The sequence below is a fragment of the Berghia stephanieae genome, chromosome 1, assembly GCF_034508935.2.
Source record: "Berghia stephanieae isolate SIO BIC M18660-M18661 chromosome 1, UCSD_Bste_1.3, whole genome shotgun sequence".
NCBI classification, from domain to species: domain Eukaryota; kingdom Metazoa; phylum Mollusca; class Gastropoda; order Nudibranchia; family Aeolidiidae; genus Berghia; species Berghia stephanieae.
In genome coordinates, this window is record NC_088360.1 from 63856097 (window position 1) to 63882205 (window position 26109).

The following is a 26109-nucleotide window of genomic DNA, read 5'->3' on the forward strand; positions in this document are numbered from 1 at the left end:
TGTCAAGAGATTGCCATAGCTCTGCCTGATTCAAACCCAAATTTATTCAGATTTTCTTTGCACCCAAGGGGCGCTACTCAACTTGTAGTCAAACGTTTTTAACAACTTAACTTATTTTTATCTGTCAACCAAAGGCAAATCGTTTTCAGACGAAAAAAACCTACATGGTTTTTGACAACTTAGCAATGTTGTCAGAAACCACCCATGGTTGTCAGATCACTTCAAAAAATCATATGGATGTTGTTAAAAACTATGCAATATAAGAGTGTAATATATATTATATATATATATATAAATATATATATATATATATATATATATATATATATTATTTTAATGTTTACCACAATGTTGGAGTCGGTCTACATCGATGTTTCAGGCCTTTTCAGCCATTGTCAGGACTGTGTGTTACATGAGTTTGGTTTGTTGTCTGTTGTTGTTTGTTGAAGTGGTTCCGGATTGTAGTTGATTAATAAGTACTTCCGGCGATGTGGAGAAGTATTGTACATCTCATTTTTCGTGTTGAGTGTGGCTTCATGAGGGTTTGATTATAGTATATTTCTCTTCCAGGCATAAGCTACATTGTTTTGATGTTGGTGTGTATCCTGTTGCTTTAGATATAATTCTCCATGAAATGTTGTGGTCTAGTTCGTTGTCTTTAAATTTCCAAATATGTTCGCTGAGTTTTGTGAATGTTTTTTTATTAGTGTTTCTAAATGTTGAGGTGTGGAGGTTGTATCTTGTTTTGAAATTATTTTCCGTTAGTCCTACATATTTTTCTTGCTTGTTTGTTTTAGTTTCGGTGACTGTGGCTTGGTAAATTAAACTTGATTCTTCTAAACATTGTTTGTTTAGCGGGCAATGTTCCTTATTTCTGCAGTTACATTTTCTGGTGGGTGGGTTTTGCTCTTGTCGGTGGTTTATTAATATTTTTTTTGTTGTGGCTTGAAATTATTTGTTCTATGTTGCGCATACACGAGTAGCTTATTTTTATGGTATTCCTGTTGATAATTTTATGTAGCTTGTGGTTTTTTGGAACGTGTGTATCAATTAACTTCAGGAACTGCTGTCCAATGTTTGTGCTGACGACAAAATGCGTTCTTCACTTGTGTGTTGAGGTTTACATTACATATATATGTTTCTTCCCATTATCCTTATTTCTCTCTCAACCACCCTTTTATCTTCATGTTTTATTTACAGGTCATCTGGTTTTAGAGATTCTGATAGTATATTCTTGGAAACTATTTCTACCATTTGAACCAGTCCCTTTGTTTTACCTGTAAATCTGGCAAAAAATTTGACAATCCAATTTTTATTCCATATTACTGGCACTGATTTGACCTAAATAAGATCAATAAAGATCAAAGTTTGGATGACGGACATCAAATTAAAACTTAATGAAGATAAGATATAAATTATTAAGTTTTGAAGAAAGAATAGTACACCACAAATGTTATCCCAATCTATATTGCTGGTACAAATGTCAACCTTGGTGTTTTATTGGATAACAATTTGTCCATGAATGACCATGTTTCCAATGTAATCAAATCTTGCAACTTTCATTTGCGAAATAGAGAGAAAGTAAGACACATTATCGATAAAGATATAACTAGCATGCTAATGTCTTTTGGTTTTTCGTAGAATTGGCTATTGCACTATAAACAGATTACAAAAAGTTAAAAATAAAGCAGCCAGAATAACATCCATCGCTAAATCAAACAAACATATAACAATTCTAAAATTCCTCCACTGGCTGCCAGTAAAATTTCGAATTGATTTTGTTATGCATATAAATCCATGTACGAATTTTCCCCTCCTTACACCCAAGACCTAATTTCTCCCTATAAACCTGTGCAAGCGTTGAGATCTGCTGATTCTTTATTGCTTAATGTTAGAAAATTTTAAAACAAATTTAACAGTAAAGTTTTCTGTATTAGGGCCCCTTGGTCATGGAATAGCATAAGTTTTAAAACTAGATCCAGCCCTTTATTTGAAATTTTTTTAAAGAATCTGAAAACAGAACTTTTTTCCCATGCCTTTTAGTCCATTGTATATTTTGATTTGTGAATTGATTAACTATTGATTGCAACTGAACTGATTTGTTTTTTTCATAGCGCCCTGAGCACCTTTGAGTGGAAGTGTGTGCTTTATAAATACTTCATTATTATTATTATAAATGTGCTGCAAACGCCTTAAACAATAAAAACAAATAAATACAAACTCTCTAGGATAAAAAAGGATATGCACCATTATTATAAAAATATTACATAGCCATGACATCGTATGTTCTTTTTGCATTTAGTTTGACCTGTAGGCCTTTTTGACAAATTGTAATTATCAGCACTGATGCCCATTGTTTGATTTTGTAAACACCAACAAAAATGTATTCATGTCCTAAGCCTTATTTTAAAAATTCAGGAAGGATGGTTTTGAGTAATGGATAAAATAGGATTGATGATTAATAATTTGAAAAAAATAATTTTGGAGAATGAAAGTCAAGGCTGTGTTTATATCATTCTCTTATCATACACAATTTTTCTGTTGTCTTTATCTATGATGTCTGTTTATTTTGAAGAAATTAAAAAAAATATATATATAAACTGTATCCTTATATATATATATAAGGATACAGTTTATATATTTATTTATTTTTACGTCCAGGTATTTATAGGAATGAACCTGATCTACTGTCTGGCCCTTTAACTTGAGTGGTTCAATCAGATCTTTTACTTTCCTAAAGAACTCCTTTGTCTTGCTTACATTAAGCTCGAGGTGGTTATCATCACACCAAAACACAAACCTATCTATTTCAGTTTTATATGCCTCCTCGTTTCCATTAGTGATAAGACCTTGAAGTGCGGTGCCATCAGCAAATTTTTTGAGAGGCATGCCTGGATCTTGACTTTGACAGTCGTTTGTATACTGTGAAAAGTATTGGGGATAAGACACAGCCCTGAGGGGCTCTGGTGTTGGTTGTCTTTTTTGTGGACCTATTGTCACTAACCTGGACGTATTGTACCCTGTCAGTCAGAAATTCAAGAATCCAAGCAATAATACAATTACACATACCCAAGGTTTCCATTTTTTGTACAAGTAACTCGGGTTGCATCGTATTAAAGGCGGAGGAAAAATCTGCGAAAAATAATCCACAATAGCTCCTGGGGTGATCAAGATGCTTGGAGATGTTAAGAAACAATAAAATAGCATCTTCCATGCTTCTTCCGGGCCAGTAGGCAAATTGGTGACCGTCAGCATGTGGCACAAATCGATTTTGTAATTTAGAGAGGACGAGTCGCTTGGCGTTTTCATGACAATTGAAGTCAGTGCAACTGGTCTCAAGTCGTTCATTGAGTTTATTATATCTGTTTTGGGGACAGGTTTAATTTCAGAAGTTTTCCAAATGTGGGGGATAGAGGTGCAATGGATAGACATGTTGAACCACGTAAACCGAACACAATTGTTGTGCACATTCTTTTAGAATTTTTCCTTTTATGTCGTCAGGGCCAGCTGCTTTTCTTTCGTTCAATTTTGAGAATGCGACTTGAGTTTCATGCTCACTGACTTCAACAATTTTGGCATTATCTAAAGCGCGATCTAGTCTGTGTTTCTCTAATTCAATCATGTCCGAAAGTATCAGGCACAGCTGTTTGTTTTGATGTTTAATTAACAACTGTTTTCAGTCCATGCCACGTGTCTTTAATGTTGCCAGATGAGAAGTTTTAAAAATATTTAATTATGTATTTATTTTTGCATTTGATGGTTTCTTTCTTTATGTCTAATTGCTTTAGTTTTAGGCTTTCTTTGTCACCATGAGTAAATAAAATTTCTTCTCATTCAGCTGGCATTTTAAATTTTTTGTTACCCATGGCTTATTATTGGGGTAGAGGGTTAATTCTTTTTTTGGACATACAATCTCTTCACAAAACTTGACATACTCAGTCACACAGTCATTCAACTCACCCACACTATCACAAGAGCCAATAAAAACACTCCACTCAGTACTGTCAAAACATCCACGCAACCTTTCACACACCTCTACATCCCAACCTTGGACATATTTTAAAATTGGTTTTGATCTTTTGAACACAGGGCGGTACTTGGGGAGTAACAAAAGCATGCAGTGGTTCGAACGACCAAGTGGAGCAGGAGACAAACACTTATAACAATTATCAATATTTACAAAAAACAAGTCCAGTATTCTTGTTGTCTTGTGTGTAGCAGTTGACATACTGTGTAAATCCAGGAAACAAAAAGTTTCTACAGTGATTAAAATCACCCGTCAATATGATGGCCGAGTCAAGTGACTTTGACTTGTTGTCCTGGATCTCCTTGTTTAGTATGTCCCTGGCTTTCTTCTCTTCCGCTGATGATGGGATGTAGACAGTAATAAACACCACATTTGTGAACTCCAGAGGCAGATCGAAAGGCCTGATATTTAATATCAGTAGTTCAATATTTTTGTCACTGTAGACATTCCTTATAGTAGTATTGTTGGGGTGGCACCAATTGTTGTTAATGTAGGTGCACACCCCACCTCTTGTCTGTTTGTGTGTGTTATTTCTGTCAGCCCGAAAAAGTGTAAAATTGTCAATCTCAAAGTATGAAGATGGAATTTTACTCGAAAGCCAGGTTTCTGTCAATGAGATAATGGATGCCTGGCGGTAATCATTAACGAATTTACACAGAGAGAAGAGTTCATCGTGTTTGTTTTCAATAGATCTGACATTTCCGGTGACAACACACGGAAGGAATGGTCTGTGAGGCCTACGATAAAATTTGACTTTGACACCACCTCTCCTTCCCCTCTTTCACTGTTTGATTAACGATGTGTCAATAAGTGGTGGTGGGATTGACATAGGACGGAGGGATAAGAGGGTATGGGGTGAATACTTGGACATGGCAATGGCGAATCACTGAGTGAAATTTAAATATAAGTCACAGCCACAAATATGTTTGCATAAATGAAAATATTAATATAATTAATATGAAATATGATATCAACAATTTGGCCTCGGCATCAGATGAATACGTGTAGAACCCAATAAAACTACTTGTAAATATTGAGAGCTGTGAAAACACGTCTGTAGTCGCCGGAAGCCAGTGCAAAACCCATTTGACTCTATATCTCTTGTACAAAGAATATATTGGTCTTGGAATCTACTCCTGTTCATTATTTCAATCAGTCCCCTTTGTCTTCCCTTTTCTGACATGCTTGTTTGTGTGGATCCGTATTCTTGTAACTTTCCCTTCATGATCCGTTTTACTGGTGCAAAAATGGCATTTTAAGTGTCTAAATCACCCTTAAACCCCGTATAACAAACGAAAGTGCTTTTTTTCAACATATCTGAATAAGTGTGTATGAAACGATGTCAGACAAAGCAAGAAAGAAATATACAAGAAAAAAATCATCCCAAAAAATCAGTCTTCCTCGAGGAAGATTTATTTGGGATGTTTTGTTTTTTTCATGCATTTTTCTTTCTTGCTTTGTCTGGCACAGTTTAATACATGATATTTTGCACTGTGCATACTCTAATTTCTCAATTCGATTCTTTTAACAGACAAAGCACTTACATTGAAGGGGGAGTTCTGTTCATCACCTCCTGTATCCTTGTGGTGGATTTGTTGACAGATAGAGTCCCCATTAACCATGTCACTGGTATATGTGTCTACAGAGCTCACAAGTTAGTCCCAATCCAATCCAGTGTTGCTGCAATAAGCATGTCTCACATTTTATAAACTATGTTCAGTATACAGGTTTTGACTTTTATTGGATTTTTGGACCGAAGGCAAGCACCCCCAGTATTACAGTTTCCTATAAAAATCATTGTTAAAGTCGGAAATATAAAAATATCAGAAGATTAAATAGAATTTTTAAGTAAGAGAGATTTAAAGTGTCAACAATAAAAAACCTGATCACTTTGTTGTGTATTACTCCCCTTTGTTTGTATTATTTAATTGAAGTAATAGGTTTTGGTGACCCAATTCAACATGAGTTCAGTTTGGTTCAGAGAATGGAAAATTATTTTAAAAGGTGACGGTCAGCAGACTTAATTTTTGTTTAAGTCAATAACACAATTATGTCAAAATGCATTTTACAGGCCTGTCATAGGCTGATTTCAGACTTAACAATTATCAGTTTTCAGTCTTTCAACTGTCAACATTGAGCCAATTTATTATTATCTTTCATGGAAACTCCAAAGCCTAATAATCATAATACAAGTAATTTCTGCAAAGGGTTTTACAGATGAGGATCGCGTTCTGTATCTTGAAACTACTTTTGTCATCCGAGGATTTGAATTCAGCTTGCTGCTTGCTATTTATCTGTTATTTGGAGCGGAGACCAAATTTCATATCATTAGTCTGAAAAACAATTGCAAATAATGCATTTTCTCAATGTACGAAGCCGGTCCCCTATGTTTGTTTTTTCCACGAAGCACCTTGGTATTTTATTTTTTTAACGAAGCCGTCTTGATTTTTTTTTTCACAAAGGCTCCTAAATGTTTTTTTGTTTGTTTTTTTTTTGACGGCGCTGTTATCATTACTATTTTCCTGCCCTAGATAGACCATAAAGTAAGTTGAAATTTTTTCGTCAGTTATTTTGTTATGGATTATATCATGATTGTAAAAAAGCCTGAGACTTACATCAATCCCAGTGTGGATATCAAGGCAGTTGACGCTTCCATTGAGTTGCAAATGACAGTTGAATTACAGTGGTAGAGGCAAATCCTGTTTGACTCAACATGCCGAGATCTCATATCACAAAGCTCTTATTAAGGGATTGAAGAAAAACCAGACAGTCCCAGCTGTGTTTCAGGTGTTTAGTAGTTTGGATTGAGGAGTCACAACTCCTGTGACACCTTGACTGAATGTACTATATGGTGCTGCAACAAATGTGTACAAGTCATATGCATTCTTCCAGACACAGAGAAAGTTCAAAGAGAGCGGCAGGGACCCTTGTTGAACCTAGTCCAAAAAAAATCATTATCGTGATGTCCATCTGGCATCACTCGTCTCCCCACGTTTATCATACTTCTCTATGTACTTAAAGTATGCCACTATCGTCTCCAAGCAATTGAAGCCTGGTTTTCCAAAACTTGTTAAGTCGATTTTCCTACTTTTTGAGATTGTCCATCCAAGAGATAATTTGAAATGTATACTTTATTTTTAAGCATCAACTGGCATAAGAATTTCCCTAGATTTGTATGGATTTGAAGTTTAAATGTGATAAAATAACAAACTGAATGAGAAACTATAGGGGGAATAATCCTCAATATCTCAAAATGGGAAAAACAGAGTTAGGGAGTTTTGGACAACCACACTTCAATAGTACAACATATCTATAATCAGTGTATGTATTACATACTAATTGTTATGAGCACAATGACCAAAAATTGTCAGATTTTTATTTAATTGACCATGTACAGACCTGATTTTAAGCTTGACCGGACCGGTTTATTCCTATTAGAGACAACAAAAGGGGTGGTATAATACAAAATAACACATTTCGAAAGATCAGTATAAGAGTAATCGTAAAAGAAAAAGAGTGATTAACTACTAAATACTAATTTTATTTTTTGTGTTATTAATGCTATTTTTTTCAATTACATTTCCTCTTTACATTTTATTTTTTAGTTTTATGAGTTTAATTGTGATTTTTTTTTTTTCCACAGAGTTATTGAATCTTGCCAGGAAGCATTTATTCTTCGTCTTTTCAGGCAAAAGAATAAGGTAGAAAATGGCCAGCTTACCTTTTTGTTCCCCTTTACTCGCTTTCTAGCCAAATAAAAAGAAAACAAAATGCTTCAGCAGAAAATAAGAATTTCAGGCAAAGTGAATGCAACATCATTGAAAATGACATATTTACAAGGACTGCCTTCTGAAAGCTGATGATTTTCATTTTGATTCCATTGCTTTTGGCTGAAATATTTTTTTTCAATGTAAAAGGTTTCATTTATAAATTTCACTTTTAGTTTTTTCATATTATTTTAGTCCAGAGCCATGGAGCCAGAGTTTTCCCATTTTCTACAGTGTGAAATGGACAATGACACTTGCTTGCTACCCTTTCGATAAAACTCTAGTCTATTGCAAAGTACTTTCCACCAGATCCTAAAAAATCTCAACTTCACCTGGGAATGATCTTGGTCCTTTGCATATGGAGAGAGTTCTCTACCAACTAAGCTATTGGGACTCCCTTAGTTTTTGCATACTTTAAAAAAATATAATTAAATAAATATAAGTGTGGTCTTGTGGTATGACACTCACTTTCGGATCGGAAGGTCCTGGATTCAAGCCTGACTCTGCGCATAGTTGAGTCCTTGGAAAAGACTTTACTCACATTCTCTCACTGTATTGAGGTGTAAAATGAGTACCTGGCCATTAACAGCATTATCTCTATCTGAAAAAAATGTAATATTGCCTATCAGGAGTCCTGTCCCGTTGTTGGCCAGGGACCCCTTGTAAATCACTTCAAGCACATTTAGTGGATATTGCGCTATTTATTAAAAACTCAATTCTAATTTCTTGATTTCTCAATGTGGCTTTTTTTGATGATACATAATATTCTTGGTATTACTCTTTAAATTATTTATGCACTTTTATATAATTTTACTTTTATTTTTTGTCTTTAGAGACTTTGAGATGGCATCATGAAAGAATGGACATGAGTTTAACATTTTATCGATCATATTTTGACCTCTCTTTCTATCAAACAGACAGGTTTTATCAAAGCTTTTACAGACACTCCAGAATCCTTTACAAGTGGTTTCTGTCATGTTGAAAGAATTATGAAAAATCTCTTTGTAAAGCATTTGTTTCTATGGCCTCGATTCCATGCCAGTGTAGTTTCTTGTTTCAACAAGCATAAGGTTTGTAAGAGTCTTTCATAAATTGAGTAAAGTCTCCCCATATTGTACACTCTGGTAGAAAAAATCACTCTTGTGTTGTGTATCTTTTACTTGTAACAATTTTTTTACCATACAATTAAGGAAATATATCCTAGGTTCGCTTTCTTCCAGGATGAATTATAACAATGTTTTGGGTTTCCCCTTCATGAACAATATAGACAAAAGGGGATGTATGTTAAGATTTAATTTACCTACATTGATCAATCAGCTTTTGTCATTGTTTTAAAGCTTTTTTTCTTCTTTTTTCCAAGCTATCAAGACGCCATACATTATAATTTATATTTCAGAGACGACTATCAGGTTCCCCCTTCATCTCCTATGGTGGGCAGGAGATTACTTGTATCTCGGGCCTCTTATAAATGTTTTTCGAATTGATTCCTGTCTTTGTCTTGGAATGGAATTGTTTGGTTTTGTCCTAGCCCTTGCTAGAGTCCTAGCTGAGAGGGAAACAGTCAAATGTTCAGCATTAATTTTGGGAAATGAGTTTTTTCCCCTAGTCAGTCTTCTCTCTATTATGTATTGTTAGTTATGCTTTTTGTTTTGGATAGGATATTCTGTAAATATTTGAGTGTCTTCCTCTCACTGGGATCCCGTGCTAGTGTCTAGATGATACTTTCAGGTGATCTCAAAGTACACTGATGGTGTGCTCTTGGAATCTACATCTGATACCTATTTGAACCAGTAGCCCTAGTCTTTCTTTTTTATGGGTACCTTTACTTGTAATTCTAGAATGTTTTCTCTAGCCCGTTTTCTTCCTTTTTACTGGCGTTGAAATAAAATAATTATGTCGTAAGCACCATAAAATCCTTAAAAACAAAATAAACAAATGCTCACATTTTCATTTTCAACGATAAATTACCCTTCACCACATCTGCCGGCTAATTAAAACCCCATATTGAGCAATATAGTGAAAGATGTGTTGCTAAATGCAATTTATTACAGGGATATAAACATTTCTTTTTTTGATATCATGTACTTTCTATATTGTTTTGTGTTGATGTAAAGTGCCAAGAGTCTTGTGGCTTAGGATGCTATGCTCTCTAAAAGAGTTTATTATAATAATAATAATAATAATTATTATTATTATTATTATTATTATTATTATTATTATTATTATTATTCATCGAAGTTGATAATCTATCCTTTAATGGTTTTTTGTTGTTGTTTCTTTCTGTGCTGTTAATGGCCTGTTGTATTTATTGAGCAATCTAGTGATTGTGCTGATGGTAAGGACGACTTTTTACAGAGACAAATGTTTTGAAAGTGTCGGGTATGCCCTTCATCTACCATAATAAATTACCTTTCATCATTTTTTTCATTTGTTTCGGCTGTCAAGACCCAGTGATCCCCGTGAAAACACTATTCAAGAAAAGACTAATGTTATGAATGTTTCAAGTATGCCCTTCATATACCATAATAAATTATTCTTCATCACTTTTACGAGCTATAAAGACCCCATACAGTTTATTGAGAAATACAGTGATAGATGCGATAAATATATTATTTTTCAAGAGATGAATGCCATGGATGTTTCGGGTATTCCTTTCATAAATTGCCCCTCCCCATTTTTAATAGTTTTTATAGCTGTCAAAACCCCATACATTGTACTGAGCAATATTGTGATTGAGGTGATGGTAAGTACAACTTTTTTTTACAGAGACAGGTGTTATGGAAGCTTCGGTTTTCACCTTCATCTTAAGTGATAATCTATCCTTTATTATTGTATTTTCTTCACTTTTCTGAGTTGTTAAGATTCATTACTTGACATTGCGTAATACGGTGATAGTGACTGAGATGATGGTTCGCACCATCTTTCAAGAGATGAATGTTATGGACTCTTGGGGTATCCCCTTCAATTACCATGATAAGATATATACTTTATCATTTTTTCACTCGTTCAAGTTGTCAGGATCCCGTACATTATATTGAGTAATAAAGGGCTGGGGGATGAAGGTATGTACAAATCGTTTCAGAAACCAATGTCAAGGACATTTCTGGTTTCCCCTTTATCTATCTTAATATTAGTTTTCCAAGCTTTCAAGACCCTACTTTTATATTGAGGATGATGGTAGGAGCTTATATTTCAGAGATGACTTATGGACGTTTCGTGTTTCCTCTTCATCTTTAGATTGTTAGCAAATCAAATTTACTATTGTTTCTCTTGGCTTATAAGACTAACTCATAATGCCAGTCAGCGCATAGGTCTTTGATGATCCTTTCTATTTTACTCTGTCCTTTGGAATTTTCTCTTGCTTCCCTGTTTATTTGCCCCTCTTAGCTTCCTCCATCGTGCTCCATTCTTCCTCTTCAATGATTTCATAAGAAAGCCTTTTTGTGATGTTCAATTTTCCTTTCTTCCTCCTCATGAGCACCTGTCCACATTCGTTTGACTTGCTTTCTCATCTTTATATGGCTTAGGTCATCACTCACATATAGAAACATTTGGTATCTGTTTGACAAGTTTACTTTAAGACTGTTAGCAAATCAAAATCACTAATGTTTCACATCACTGCAATTGTTTTCAAAACTTCCAGGTTAGTGTTGTTGAAATCCATTGCCAAATGACTCCTGCCATGACGTCTTGTCAGTCTTTTTTGCTTGACATCATCAATGCTTGCATTAATGAACTCAAGAAATCGACATCCAGTGTAAGTGATTTGGATATACAAAAAAGTAATATGAGTGCATATGACAGTACGTTTAAGGTTTATGGAGGATTTAATAAAACTAACTTTTTGATATATCAAAAAATCACATAACTTAATGCTGAATGAAAATAAAATCTGTAAAAAAACTCATTCACAGATCTGATAAAATTCCTATATTTTCCTCACAATTTTTTTTTTAATCAGAGATTTTCTCGTGGATTCCTGTGTAATTCATATAAAGTAACATATTATGTGAAGCATAGGTAAATATTTTAGGTCTATCATGATTGCACATATGGGCGTTTTTCAAATTTTTGTCCAATGAGGAAGGGGAATTTTTTTTTCCGGAGTTTCATTCAAATTGGGTCAAATCTTGTGACCACTTAAGTTGATTACTCCTAAATCATTTCCTATAATGTTGGAGCTTAATCTTCTCCTTGCTTCAATCATATGCTGGCAGGTTAAAGTTCGAATCCCATTACATTGACTCACTCCTGTAACGCTAATTCAAAGCTGCATAGTTCGCATTTTAAAATTATGGTGCAGACAGTTTTCTCCTATGGCGTTCTTCAGCATATAACATTTTCTACAAATGGTTTAATGACGGATATGGGCCTATTTTTTTAGTTTTGAGAGAGATTTGTTGCAAAATCGTATAAATTTGGGCAAATTAAATATTTTAATTTCTCATAATTTTTTAAAGAGATAATTCTTAATATACATTGAGGCTATTTGAGAGAGATTAGTAAAGACATAAATTAATGAAATTGTAAAAACAAGATGGGACTGTCCAAATAGACATAAATAGCATTTTTGTAGGTCGTTACAGGAGTGAGTTGACCGTTACAGGAGTGAGTCGCATCGTTACAGTTACAGGAGAGAGTTACCAAATAAAGACAGTCTATAACACTTGGCACACATGTTATTTGAGTTGTATTCACTGCTCATAAGAATCGCAAAAGTGAACTGTAAAGGTGCCCCAACGTATCTAAATAGATAATAAAGAAGACAGAATATTTTTTGTTTCCAGTTGATCGTCAAAATTGTAATTAGAATGGGCCTTATAGTAGCCTTTGCTTTGAGTACAGAAAATGTTTTCTCTCACAAACGAGAGTTACCACAGACTGTGTTGTTGCAGTAACTGTTGTAAATGCCAAAAGTCACCAATTTGTTGATTATGAATTAATTCTACTGTATTTTTTAGAGTTAAAAGAGGTGATTATTACGCCACGGGAGGACTTTTGATAGGCACTTAAATTGTGTATCATTATGGAATGCTATGAATAAGAAAGGCTGACAAAGTTCTTATTTATTTGTCTAATGATGTCACAAGGCATTTTTATCGTCAGAACTCAACCAGAATAGAAACAAATATGCGTTAAATAAATCTATAACCATGAATACATGGAGTTACACAGACCCCAAACGAATCTGGATTTCCAACCAGATTTTATGAATCTCTCTCTCTCTCTCTCTCTCTCTCTCTCTCTCTCTCTCTCTCTCTCTCTCTCTCTCTCTCTCTCTCCCCCTCCCTCTCTGTCTCTCTCTCTCTCTCTCTCTCTCTCTCTTTCTCTCTCTCTCTCTTCCTCTTTCTTTCTTTATCGCTCTCACTCTTTCTCTGTATTTCTCTCTCTCTCTCTCTCTCTCTCTCTCTCTCTCGCTCTCTCTCTTTCTCTCTATCGCTCTTCCTCTGTCTCTCTCTCTCTCTCTCTCTCTCTCTCTCTCCCCCTATATCTGTTTTTCAGAAAGCAATTCTGTCTTTGTCTTGGAATGAGATTACTTGGTTTTGTCCTGGCCGGATTCCTGGCTGGGAGGGAAACAGTCAAATGCATAGTTATTGTTTTGGGAGATGATATTTTTTTCCTTGTAAATCATCTCTCTGTTATGTATTATTATATTTGTTATTTTGAATATATAATTTAAGCATTTGAGTGTTTTCCTCTTTGTTGGGTCCTGTGCTTGTGTCAGGTTGAGACTTATAGGTGATCTCAAACTAAGTACATTGATGGTATGCTCTTGGATTCTACATCTGATCCCTATTTGTTCCCAGTTCCCCTTTGTCTTACTTTCCCTTGGGTGCTTTAATTTTAATTCCAGAACTTTTTACTATCCCATTTTCTTCCTTTGTACTGGCGCTGATATGGCCTAAATGTGTTGCAAGCGCCATAAAACCCTTTAAAAAAAAAACAAAAAAAAAAACAATCTCTCTCTCATCCTCTCTCTCTCTCTCTCTCTCTCTCTCTCTCTCTCTCTCTCTCTCTCTCTCTCTCTCTCTCTCTCTCTCTCTCTCTCTCTCTCTCTCTCTCTCTCTCTCTCTTATATAGTTATTTGAAATTCTACTGTTTTCCTCTTTATACGCACCCAATATTCCTTAAAACCATTTTTATCAATCGACCAAAACAAAACAAAAGTATTTTACTATGTCAACTGCAACAGCTTATTCAACAAAATTAACGTTTACTTATTAAAATGGAATAAAAGGCACAACATGATTGGGTTGCCAAAACCTATCTAGATTTAATACTTCAATAGCCGGTTAAAGTTTACGATCGAGCAGGTGTTTAATTGATCATGTTTTCTGGTCTTATTTACATGAATGGTATCTCCTCCTCCGTGCCTTCTTTTGTATCCGGTGGGTTATGCATGAAGATAAAGATGAGTTAACAACAGAACCAACTCTCTAACTTGTTGAGATACCTTCTCTTTCCACTTAAATGTTCACTCTATATTGCAAAGGGTTTAAAAATACAATTTTGATAAAGTAGGAAAGAAACTAAAGACATAATTTACTTTAAAACATTTAAAGTCTCCATCTCATCTCACTCCTGTTACAGTGGACTCACTCCTGTAACACAGCTCGCCGTTACAGGAGTGAGCGTTATAGGAATGAAAATCTGAAGATTATGTTACTTGACACTACAGGAATTGTAATAAATAAATCATTTTGACTTAGCAAGCAGTAAAATTTACTGATTAAAGGATGATTAAAAGGATTTTGAAAATTCTCAAAATTTGAATGAGAAAAAGCCCGTTACAGGAGTGAGGGTCATGGTAAATACTCATCATTGTGATATAAGTTCAAGCTGGTAGATGAAAAATAGGTGGCTGCACGTTCTTGTTTTGCTTTCAGCATGTGAGGGGAGGAATGTCTTGATGTATTTAGGTTGCCAGTTGAATGAATATGATATTTTATGGACGAAAAACTAGGCGAAATTGATTGTCGTTACAGGAGTGAGTCAAATGTCACCGACAAAAATTGATTCCCAAAACTGACATCAAAATGACCTTTTTTATAGATTAGAACTTAATAGATATGAATTAATATGGTGTTTCTTTAAAATGAAGCAGGAATAGGAGGAAAATTAATATTGCTGTTTGATTCAACAAAACTTGTAAAAATATATTTTTGTCAACCGACAGGCCATTTTGAGCAGGTGTGGAGTATATAAATAACTGTAGTTTATTCATTTATGGATCAAATTTCTCCATTTTTGGCATATATGCTTTTCTAACCATATTCTTTAATCACATGCCTTATTGCAATAAAAATATACCAAAGAATCCGAAAGCGAAATATATAATATAACGGGACAGGCATTTGGCAAAAAATTGAAAAACGCCCATATCTGAATATACCTGATTCAAGTCCAAATGTATTATATTCTCTCATTTTCAGATTGACACTGATGAGATAACTGTGGAGAATGCTCTGTCTAAATGTTTTGAGTTAATCATACAAATTCAACTAGAACCCATCTGGCATCAGCTCAGTGCTAGGACCAGGCAACTTGTTTCGGATTTAAAGACATTGCGTCTGCTGCTTAGGTAAACATTGCAGTATTGCAGCTGATTTGAGGCTCTCTGTGATGTCAAAATTAAGATAGCTAATATAGAAAATAATGGACTTATATTTTCAACCACAACTATTCTAGATTGTAGCCAATTACCAGTTCTTTTATGTTAAAAATAATCTTGAACTTGGTATTTTGCCCTGGAACTAGAGTGAAGCCGGCAGGTGAAGATGATGATGATATGTTTTGATCTGTTGACAAGATTGGTGGATGGATTGGCAATTGGAATTTTATTTGCCTTATTTTGTTACCTTTATTTGGTCAAACAATAAAATCATTTCTATGGAATACAACACGAACTCTTTATTGACTATATATAATTTTCTACAACTATTCTAGATTGTAGCCAATTACCAGTTCTTGTATACTGAATGTGATCAATAATGGTTAATAAGGTGCTGTTTTTCCCCCTCATTCTAGGCATCTTGTACAATATGACTGCGTGACATTTTACAGCTTGGTGCAATCAATCAGGTAAGGCTTCAATACTCTTTAAAAGTACCCCAAAAAATTAATTTAGTATAGGGAAATGGTAAATATATTTTTATTTTAAAAATTGTTTCATTAAAAAAAAAAAAGAGCTTTATATAGCGCAATATCCACTAAATGTGCTCAAAGCGCTTTACAAGGGGTCCCTGGTCAACAGCAACATTTAACATGTAGGACAGGATATGACGCCTATTGGGCGATATTACAATTTTTCGGACAAAGACAACGTTAACGGCCAGGTACTCATTTTACACCTGAGTACGTTGAGAGAATGTGAGTAAAGAGCCTTTTCCAAGGACTCAACTATGCGCCAAACGCGAGGCTCGAACCCAGGACCCTCCGATCAGAAAGCGAGTGTCATACCACTAGACCACATATCCTTATCAACTTATTTTCTTGTCACAATTCTTTTCAGAACCAGCGAGAGAGCCTTTGGGCAAAACACTGGATGGTTGTTTCTTGAATCTGCTGACAGCTTATTTGTGGTTAGTCATGTATTTTGGTTGTTACCTAAAAATTACACTATTTTTTTTTTCCGACTAAATGAATAATGTTTATCAAGTTTGAAGTTGATCTCAAAAACCATATTAGTCCTATTTAGCTCAATAAGCTTGCCCTCAACCAGATGACTGTTGGTGTTAGAATTATCAAGAAAAGGAATGATGCTTCTCTGTCAAAGCATGTAATCTTGAATTAATGATCCCTGCTTGTTTATAGGTCATTGGTCTTGTAGTTTACTCTGTCCATTAGCTTTCATTCCGACTGCTTTTGTGCATCTTGGTGACCCTTCCACCTCCTCTTCATCAGCCGTGGTCTTTCTATGCATTTCCAGGTTTATCTTGGATTTGAAGTTGTTGATGTCTGTTTGGGGTTTTATTTTTGCAGCTTGGAAGAGCTGGCTCTCTGTACAACTCCCAACCTAACCAAGTTTGTAATTATATAATGTACCAGAGCAGAGATGTTAGCATTGATTAAAGTCAAAAGCACATTTAAACTCCTGAAAACCAAAGAAAACCAACAGATAAAATTTGAAAAATGCATTATTGGCTTAATAGTAATAGAAATAGTACTGCTGTTTATTTCTTCATAAAATCGGATCACTTAGTAATACTGCTGCAACCCTGCAAGTGACTGACAACAGCAGCTGCATGCTGTAAAAGTGGCTACCTGGATGAGGATTCCCCTTTTTGAGGTTAAGACACAAAGTATTGCATTTGCCTGATGTAATATAATACCATATATATGTGACCACTTACATTACAAAAATTTTAACTAATGAACAGATAGTATCACTTCACTTGATATGTTGGTTCTTTTTTTCGTTTTTATTCTGAAAGGTTTAATAAGCAATTTAAAATCCCTACCTTTTCAAAATATTTTTTTTATTGCGCGGACAATAAACAATTCAAATCTTTAAAATTAGACGTTGGATTCCGAAACTAATTCATGCTTTGTCCAGTCTTAACATTATTACACACAGTAAAACATTCATTTTCTGATTCAACACATTTTAACAACGTTTTAATGGTCATAAATGTAATGGGCTGGCAACCAGGTATGTTCTCCTCATTTGTACTTTTGTAATGTATTTAAAAGATATGGGGATAAGTTGATTAAACAATTTAACACACTCATATATAACATACAATGCACTACAGTAGAACTCGGAAATAGCGAGTTCGACGGGTCCCCTCCTGATTACTCGCTATTTCCGAGTTCTCGCTATTCCCGAGTTGCTGGTTATTCCCCTCAGTGTGTAATTCGAGTAAAAGCCGTCGCCCCTATTTCAATTTCTTCACAGAAGTGGCAGAATGCTTGGTTTTTTGTTGTTTTTTGTGTTTTTTTTGTTTTTTTTCAAGGAAAATCATGACTAGAAAAAAAACAAGAACATAGAAGTGTGTGTGTGTGCGTGTGCGCGCGAGTGTTTGTATGCACTCGGCATGTTTGATGAGGTAAGCGAGCGCATCACTCAATCACTGACCCATTGAAATAATGGTTCCACACTCCCCTCTCTCGCTGATCGTGTCGTTCGTTAACGATGCTACTCGCTGACCGATGCTGCGAAATGAGGCATGTTGACATGTGCTTACCTCGCACGTCGCGTCGCACCACATTGGGTGAATAATTGATCCCCACCCCCAATACACACACATGCACACAAACCCAACCCCCACCCAAATTTGTTTCGCCTATTATGTACTACTACAGACTAGGCTACTATGTAATATTACTCGTAACGAAAAATAAAAGAAAAGAGGCTAGGCTAAAAATATTTAAATTGCCATTGTCTCTTGTTTTGCTTTACTTCGTTTGCAGTCCTAGGCTGGGGCAGGAAATGCTCGTTATTTCCGAGTTGACCTCTTTTTCATACTCGCTACTTTCATGCTAATTTTATTGACTCAAATAAGGGAAAAAAAACGGGGATTTAGATTTTACTCGCTATTTCCGAGTACGTTACTTTCATGTTCTACTGTATATTGTGTGTGCAGGTTTTACTTTACTATTACAAATTGAAACAAAACCATCGTCATTACACCAAACAACACCATCACAGTGGCATAGTAGATAATAAAATCAATGAATATGGTACAAAAAGGCATTCCTCCCCCCCCCCCCTCTCTCTCTCTCTCTCTCTCTCTCTCTCTCTCTCTCTCTCTCTCTCTCTCTCTCTCTCTCTGCTCTCTCTCTCACTCAAACACTCACACACACACACACACACACACACATAAATGCATACATACATAGGCTACATACATACATACATACATACATACATACATACATACATACATACATACATACATACATACATACATACATACATACATACATACATACATATACACATACATAGACTCGCTCAGAGAAATGCATCACAATCACACTACACCTAATCCATATCACAGACAACGATATAACATCAACAGTTAGTACAGATAGTATTCCACAAAGGCAAGTTTTCTTTGGAGAGTAAGAAGAGGGGAAGGGGGGGGGGGGGGGAGGGGGATGAGAGTACTCAAACATGGCCAAGATAGAGAAAATAACATTGGTATCTCCAAGGAATGAAGAGATATTCAGACATTATTCTAAGCATTCACAATGTACAAGTAGTGCAGCTGGTGAATAAAACCTTCCCACATCAATCAACAGAGACGTGAGTGAAACAAACTCATTCATTTCATATTTCTTGAATCAGTAACAGAAGTGTATATAAGAACTATTATTGTATTATATATATACGTTCCTGTACTACAATAAGTATAACTTCACTCCTTTACTATATTCGTGGGAACTTTTAATGAGAAAACTCTAGAAGTGATAAAGTGGTCCATGGTCAGTGGGGAGTCCAGGAAATGATTATGACATTGTTTACATTGTGTAACTGGTCCAAATTCATCACCCACGATAGCCTTGACATCTCATAGACTGCTGGATGTCCCCAGTGAAATTTGATACCCCACCCTTACACTTGTTACATATTTGTTGACTTGGATTAACATTAGTGCAACAGAAAGTAGACAGTTTGTACTATGTACTATTGTGAATAATAATAAACTGCAACGTCTGATTGTTGTTGTAGGGATTCCAGAAATATCTGATTTAAAAGATAAATGTAGTGAAAATGTGTCTACTTTGCTGGCTTCCTGAGAAAGAATTGTACTGACGGTATCTATGATATTTAGTCCACTTTGTGAGGGGGATTTCAATCTATAACATGAGTGATATAGGTTTACATTTAAGATAGTTGGCGCTTGGCTATGCCATTATTTATCAGACCAATTAGACTACTCGCTTCACTGACTACAGGCACATGCCATATCAGAGTGAAGATAAAGAGATGGAGAGTAGTGACCTCTTGACCTAGCATCTCAACTAAGTGATCCGCTGGTAAACCACTGTGCCGCATGAGGTCAATGGAATATAATGTTTACAAGAGAAAGGAAGTATGATCTTGTGTTTTCCATTCTCAGCATGCAAAAGAACGGGTGTATGGAAATACTAAACTAGGAGAAATGAAGTCAAGTAAAGAAAAGGAAGTGAATCCTGAGGAAGAGGAAGAGATAAATCAAATGGAGGAGGAAGGTATAAAACGTCTATACCTAGAGTTTATGTTTACTGTTCAATCCAAGCACCAGACAAGTTATTTAAACTTTGTTTATTATTTTATAAAGTTTTATGTGATTGGATATCATGTGAATGAATGAATAAATGATTAAGATCATACAGCAGATACTTTTGCTTTATCTATAAAGCTACAATGTCCCCCTTTTTAAAATTTAAAATTTCTTTTCTTTTTTCTTTTGGTCGTGTAACATTTTTGCATTTGTATTTTTATAAATGATTCTTAAAATATGACAAAGGGATTTAAAAGAAAAATACATAGCTAAAGAAAACAAGATTTGTGAGGTACCTATTATTATTATTGCTTATGACTCTTTACAGAACTCACAGCAAGTCTTGAACCTTGTCCAAAATGGAAAGCTTTGTCTGACATACTGGAGGAAATTGCTCTTGAAGAAGAGGCATGGGAGAAAGAGAAAAATGAGTGTGAAGATGATATGGTGACTTGTGGGCGTATCTTGGTTTGTGCTGAGGATGACAGAACATGCAATCAGTTGAAAGGGGTAAGAGGAAAATGATTCACTATATTAGATGAATGGTCAACAACCAATGCTCAATTCTTATCTTACATTTCTTTCTTAAAAGGTGTAATGGTTAATGAATTAATTATTTTGTTTGTTTTATTATAATAATCAAATATTCCACTCCATCTATACAAGATATTTCCCTCTTTTAACAGTATTTATGTGAAGGTGGAGAACAGCTTCTAAGTCAACTCTTCAAAAAATACGTAGACCTAAAGAAAGGATACAGGCACAGAAAAGTAAGTTGTGCTTTTCAATACAGGGATCACTTCCTATTAAAAGCACTTTCTCCTCTTTTCAACTCTTGTTTTACAGACTTTTTTCTATTAAAAATGACCCTCTAATATCCCATTTCTTCGCATAATAACCTACTTTTTTGCACTGAGTAAATAGCAGATCAGCAAGATTTTAATCAATTTATTTTTACGAGTATGCCATTCGATTCAGAAATTTAGTTCACTGACCACTTCTCAATGTTTATAATAGACTCAAATGTGTATCTTGCAATGAGCATTATCAAACACACATATATATATATGTTTGATAATGCTCATTGCAAGATACAGACTTGACATATATACTAACTGCTCTACAATAAACCTTTTTCCACCTGTCTTCCCTGACGGAATATTTCTTTTCTGTCAGATTAATTGTCATGGAGATATGCATGAAGTGTTTGCTCTATCTCTGATTCTATTGCATTACACCATATAGATATTTGATAGCCTCGCTAAGTAAAGCATTTCATGCAGTGTAATATACAGTGGGTAGCAAAATTACTTGACTCTTAGGCTTTTTTCGAATATCTCAAATAATATTAAGTCAAATGTAACAAAAATTACACTCAATATTACACCCATATGCTAATAAACATTGTCTATCAAATTATATACAGGGAATTAAAAACATAATGTTTACAAACTTTTATTAACAAACGTCAATTTACTATTTGCAAAAGTATTTGACACACTTGAAAATACAATGATTATGTAGTTAAATTTCCACCGACTAGAGAGCAGCAGGTGTTTCATGTATTTTTTAAAAAACCTGTTAATAACAGCTCAAAGACATTGTGTAGGTCCATTTTCTCAATCCTATTTTAAAATTAAATTTGTTTGTAAGCACAGTTGGTGTCATCTTTAGAAAGTGGGAAAAACTGATACTACTGAAAATATTCAAATACCTCATATATTGACTGTTGCCAATGCCAATTCTCAATAGATTGCCTATACTGTAATAAAATAACCAGTTTTGAATTGTTCAGAAATTCAGAAAAGTTTAAAGAATGCGGGTATCTAAGGATACAATCAAGAATTCGTTGAATTGTAGCAGCCTGGGCTCTAGAACACCAAAAAGACTTCATTGCTGAAGCTATCAAACATTCAACGTCTTTATCGGCAAAAGGCGAATTACCCATCAGTGCAGATTTATACAATTTTGTGGTGACTTTCTCCATTATTGTGTTATTGAATTGAAAGATAAAGTCTTAATAGTTGATCAAATTTGTTGTTGCTGGTATCTAGGATTTCTGGTGGGAGAGTGTTCCATTCCTTGATGGTTCTTGAGGGAAAAACTGTTTTGTATATAGTTGGTTCTGTGTGTTGGAATTGTGAACTTAATGCTATGATAATTTCTTGTGAATGTACAGTGCTGTTTTGTAAAATATTGTGGTAGAGTTACTGCTGTTATGTTGGAATGTACTGTTCCGTGGAAAAGTTGGAGGCATTTTTCTTTCCACCTACTCTCCAGTGTTTTCCACTGCAACGATTTCAGGGCCTCAGTAACACCATGGATTGTGCAAGTAATTGTTAGTGATAAACCTCCAAGCTGCCCTTTGAACTTGTTTGATTTTCGTAATGTGGCCTTGCTGATAAGGATACCACACTGTGCACGTGCATTCTTTATCACGTCAGTAAGTGCAAGATGGTTTGAAATTTTAAAATTTCATTTAATCTAAAGAGTTCTGAAAGTGTAATTTGGAGCTATTCGGGAGAAACATGCGTATCTATGTTTGAGGGGAAAAGGCACAGAATGCAATCCTTCGAAAATCATCCCCACTGTGAAATTGCAGAGGTGGAAGAGTGATGATTTGGGGCTGTTTTTCTGGAAATAGAGTTGGGGAAATGGAAATAATTGATGGTAAAATGGATGCAGTAAAATTCATGAAGATTGTATCCAGACATCCCTTTAAAAGTGTCACAGCTTTAAGACGTGGCCTGATTTAGTGTTCCAGCAAGACATTGATTCAAAGCACAAGGCAAAAATAACAATGAAGTGGTTTGAAGATAATAGGATCAGAGTTCTGGAGTGGCCTAGCTAGTCACCTGATCAAAATCCCATTAAAAATCTATAGAAAACCTTATAGTTAAAATTACATGCAAGAAATCCCAAAAATAAAAAAGAATTGAAGCAAGTTTGCAAAGAAGAATTGGTAAAACTATCAGTAAGTGCTTTTACAAAACTCGTGGATACCGTTTGGAGGCTGGGAGGCAGACTAAAAGATTTGCAAATAAGTATTTATGAAGGTGTTAATAATAATAATAATAATAATAATAATAATAATACTTTATTGCATCCCAAAAAGGAAATTTTTTGTACAGACGTGTTATAATTTACACATAAGATAAAAATACAATGGAAATAGGATGTATATATATAAAAAAGGAGCAGCTCTATAACCAGAGCTGCGCTTTATAATATAAATAATTTCAACACTGTAAAATAGTTAAAACTGTCACTATAAATTGAAAATTGAAAAGATTGCAAAACAAATAAATTAATAAATTAATATTTATATTTTTAAAAAGTAAAAATGAGAAAGAATTATATAAAATGATTATTGCTTGTTGTTATAAAGCCTAATACTGGACGGCAGAAAAGATTTTCGGTGTCTCTCTGTTTTCGTTGAAATAGAGAAAGGGCGACCACTTCTTTCTGACATTTATTTATACAAAATTTCTCGTATAAAAGATCTACATCGTCAACATCATTTATATAGCGTTTAATGGATTTTTTAATATTTGAATTTATTTTGTTCCTTTCCACTGCTAAGCAATTGCCCCCCCAAGCTGTTATACAAAATGACAAAACACTTTCGATTACTGCTCTATAAAATAATGTGCAGAGGGTTTTATCTATTCTAAACTGAGAGAGTTTTGATAAAAAATATGTACGTCTGCACATCTTATGCCTAATTATTTTCAAGTGTTCATCCCACTTGAGCCTGTCATCAATCGTTACACCAAGGTATTTGTAGTGAGGAACTCGCTGGACGAATTGGTCCTTTAATTTTAACGGTTCTATCGGTTCCTTCACTCTCCTAAAGTCAATCACTAGCTCCTTTGTCTTGCTTATGTTAAGCTCTAGGTGGTGGGCATCACACCAAGATACAAATCTATCAATTTCTTGCCTATAAGCCACTTCGTTGCCATTTGTTATGAGGCCTTGAAGAGCGGTGTCATCTGCAAACTTTATTAAAGGTACACTCAGGTTTTGACTTCTACAGTCATTCGTGTATATTGTGAATAATACAGGGGACAATACACAACCCTGAGGAGCACCAGTATTAGTAGTTATACAGGAAGATTTGTTTTTTCCTAATTGAACATATTGTGCTCTCTCCGTAAGAAATTCGAGCACCCAAGCAATTATATACTTGTTTAAATTCAGACTAGTCAATTTTTGAACAATCAACTGAGGTTGCATTGTATTGAACGCTGAAGAAAAATCTGCAAAAAGCAATCTGCAATAGCTCCTAGCGTGATCTAGATGCCTGTAGATGTTGTTTGTAAACAGCAAAATGGCATCCTCTACGCCACGTCCTGGTTTGTAAGCAAATTGATGACTATCACTCAATGGCATAAACTGATTCCTAATTTTAACAAGAACAAGTTTTTCTAAAGATTTCATGACTATTGAAGTCAGTGCAACAGGTCTGAGATCGTTCATAGTTTCAAGTTTTTCTTTTTTTTGAACAGGAATAATTTTTGAAGTTTTCCAAATTTCAGGGATCGAAACGCATTGGAGGGACCAGTTAAAAATATGTGTATAAATGGGGGAAAGCTGGTGGGCACATTCTTTTAATAGTTTTCCTTTCAATCCATCCGGCCCAGCAGCCTTCCTCTCGTTTAGTTTCGAAAATACGAATCCCGTTTCCTCTTCACTGACCTCAATAGTCATTTCATCTTCCAAAGCCCTGTCTAATTTATGTTTTTCATTTTCAATATCAAATTTGTTTGCTGTGTCGAAACGTGAATAAAATTTATTTAAAGTTTCAATTTCGATATCTTCTGATATAATCGTGGGCTTTGGATTATAGTTAACAGCAGTTTTAAGCCCCCGCCACGTGTCCCGTATATCCCCAGAAGAAAAGCATTTTTCAATTTATTTTTGTACTTATCTCTACAGCTAGATATTACCCTCTTTATCTCTTTTTGTTTTGTTTTCAGATCTTTTTGTTTCCACTAGTATAGAGAGTTTTCTTTTGGTTCAATAAAAGTTTCAGATCTTTTGTTATCCAAGGCTTGTTGTTAGGATAATATTTTATTTCTTTTTTACAAGACACTAGCTGTTCACAGAATTTTAAATACTCACTCACACAGTCATTCAGCTCATCCACACTATCACATGATTCGATAAAAACATTCCAGTCAGTGCATTCAAAACAACCACGCAAATCTTCACACACACTTCCGTTCCAGATCTGTACACTTTTCTTTACTGGTTTTACACGTTTAAAAACAGGGCGGTAGGTGGGGAGTAGCAAGAGCATGCAGTGGTCAGATAAACCTAATGGGGCACGGGGTAAACATTTATAACTATTTTTAATATTACACAGGAATAAATCTAATGTTTTTTTGTCCCTTGTCTCGCAGTCCACGTATTGATGAAGTCCCGGGAGAGTAAAATCGTTACATTGGTTAAAATCGCCAGTGACCATCAATACGGCATCGGGTGACTTAATTTGAATGTCCTGTATTTCTTTCCTCAAAATATTTTTCGCTGTGGTGTTGTCTGATGATGGTGGAATGTAGACGTTGATGATGATGACATGAGTATATTCCCGGGGTAGATAATATGGTCGTGACGAAACAGTAATAAATTCAATATAATCGTCACAATACATTTTCTTTATCTGACAGTTATTGGGGTGGCACCATTTGTTGTTAATATATGTGCACACCCCACCCCCAGTTCGTTTATTTACATTAGTCCGATCTCCTCGAAATAGTGAATATTGTTCAATATTAAAACATGATGATGGTATGTGAGGAGATAGCCAAGTCTCTGTTAACGCTATTATGGAGGCTTGACGATAGTCACTATTAAAACGACACAGTGAAAACAGTTCATCAATTTTATCTTTCAGTGATCTTACATTACCTGTCACTACACAGGGTAAAAATGGATGAAAAGGCCGTCTGTTAAATTTTGTTTTTATTCCTCCTTTTCTCCCCCTCTTTCTTACTTTAATAAACGATGTGTCAATAGTGGGTGGTGGGGGTGACACGGGTTGGAGGGATCGGAGAGTCTCTGGAGTATAAGTTATCGATAGGCTTATTTTGGCAGCAAA

General features: G+C 34.9%; 1 protein-coding gene across 24 annotated transcripts in view; it reads left to right on the forward strand.

The window, feature by feature from the left end:
- LOC144979231 (DNA repair endonuclease XPF-like) overlaps positions 1-26109 on the forward strand; it is a 124710-nt gene that overhangs the window by 41821 nt on the left and 56780 nt on the right. For 23 of the 24 annotated variants that reach the window (XR_013646669.1, XR_013646668.1, XR_013646665.1 and 20 more), the window contains 10 exons: positions 5559-5681; positions 7671-7728; positions 8712-8864; positions 11438-11551; positions 15228-15376; positions 15823-15876; positions 16307-16376; positions 19863-19974; positions 20335-20516; positions 20693-20776. Coding sequence is in view for 21 of the 24 variants with exons in the window: in XM_078925937.1 (XP_078782063.1) it covers positions 5559-5681; positions 7671-7728; positions 8712-8864; positions 11438-11551; positions 15228-15376; positions 15823-15876; positions 16307-16376; positions 19863-19974; positions 20335-20516; positions 20693-20776 (1099 nt within the window). In the remaining 3 variants the exon portion in view is untranslated. The remainder of the gene's footprint in view (positions 1-5558; positions 5682-7670; positions 7729-8711; positions 8865-11437; positions 11552-15227; positions 15377-15822; positions 15877-16306; positions 16377-19862; positions 19975-20334; positions 20517-20692; positions 20777-26109) is intronic. The other variant, XM_078925879.1, reaches the window with a different exon arrangement.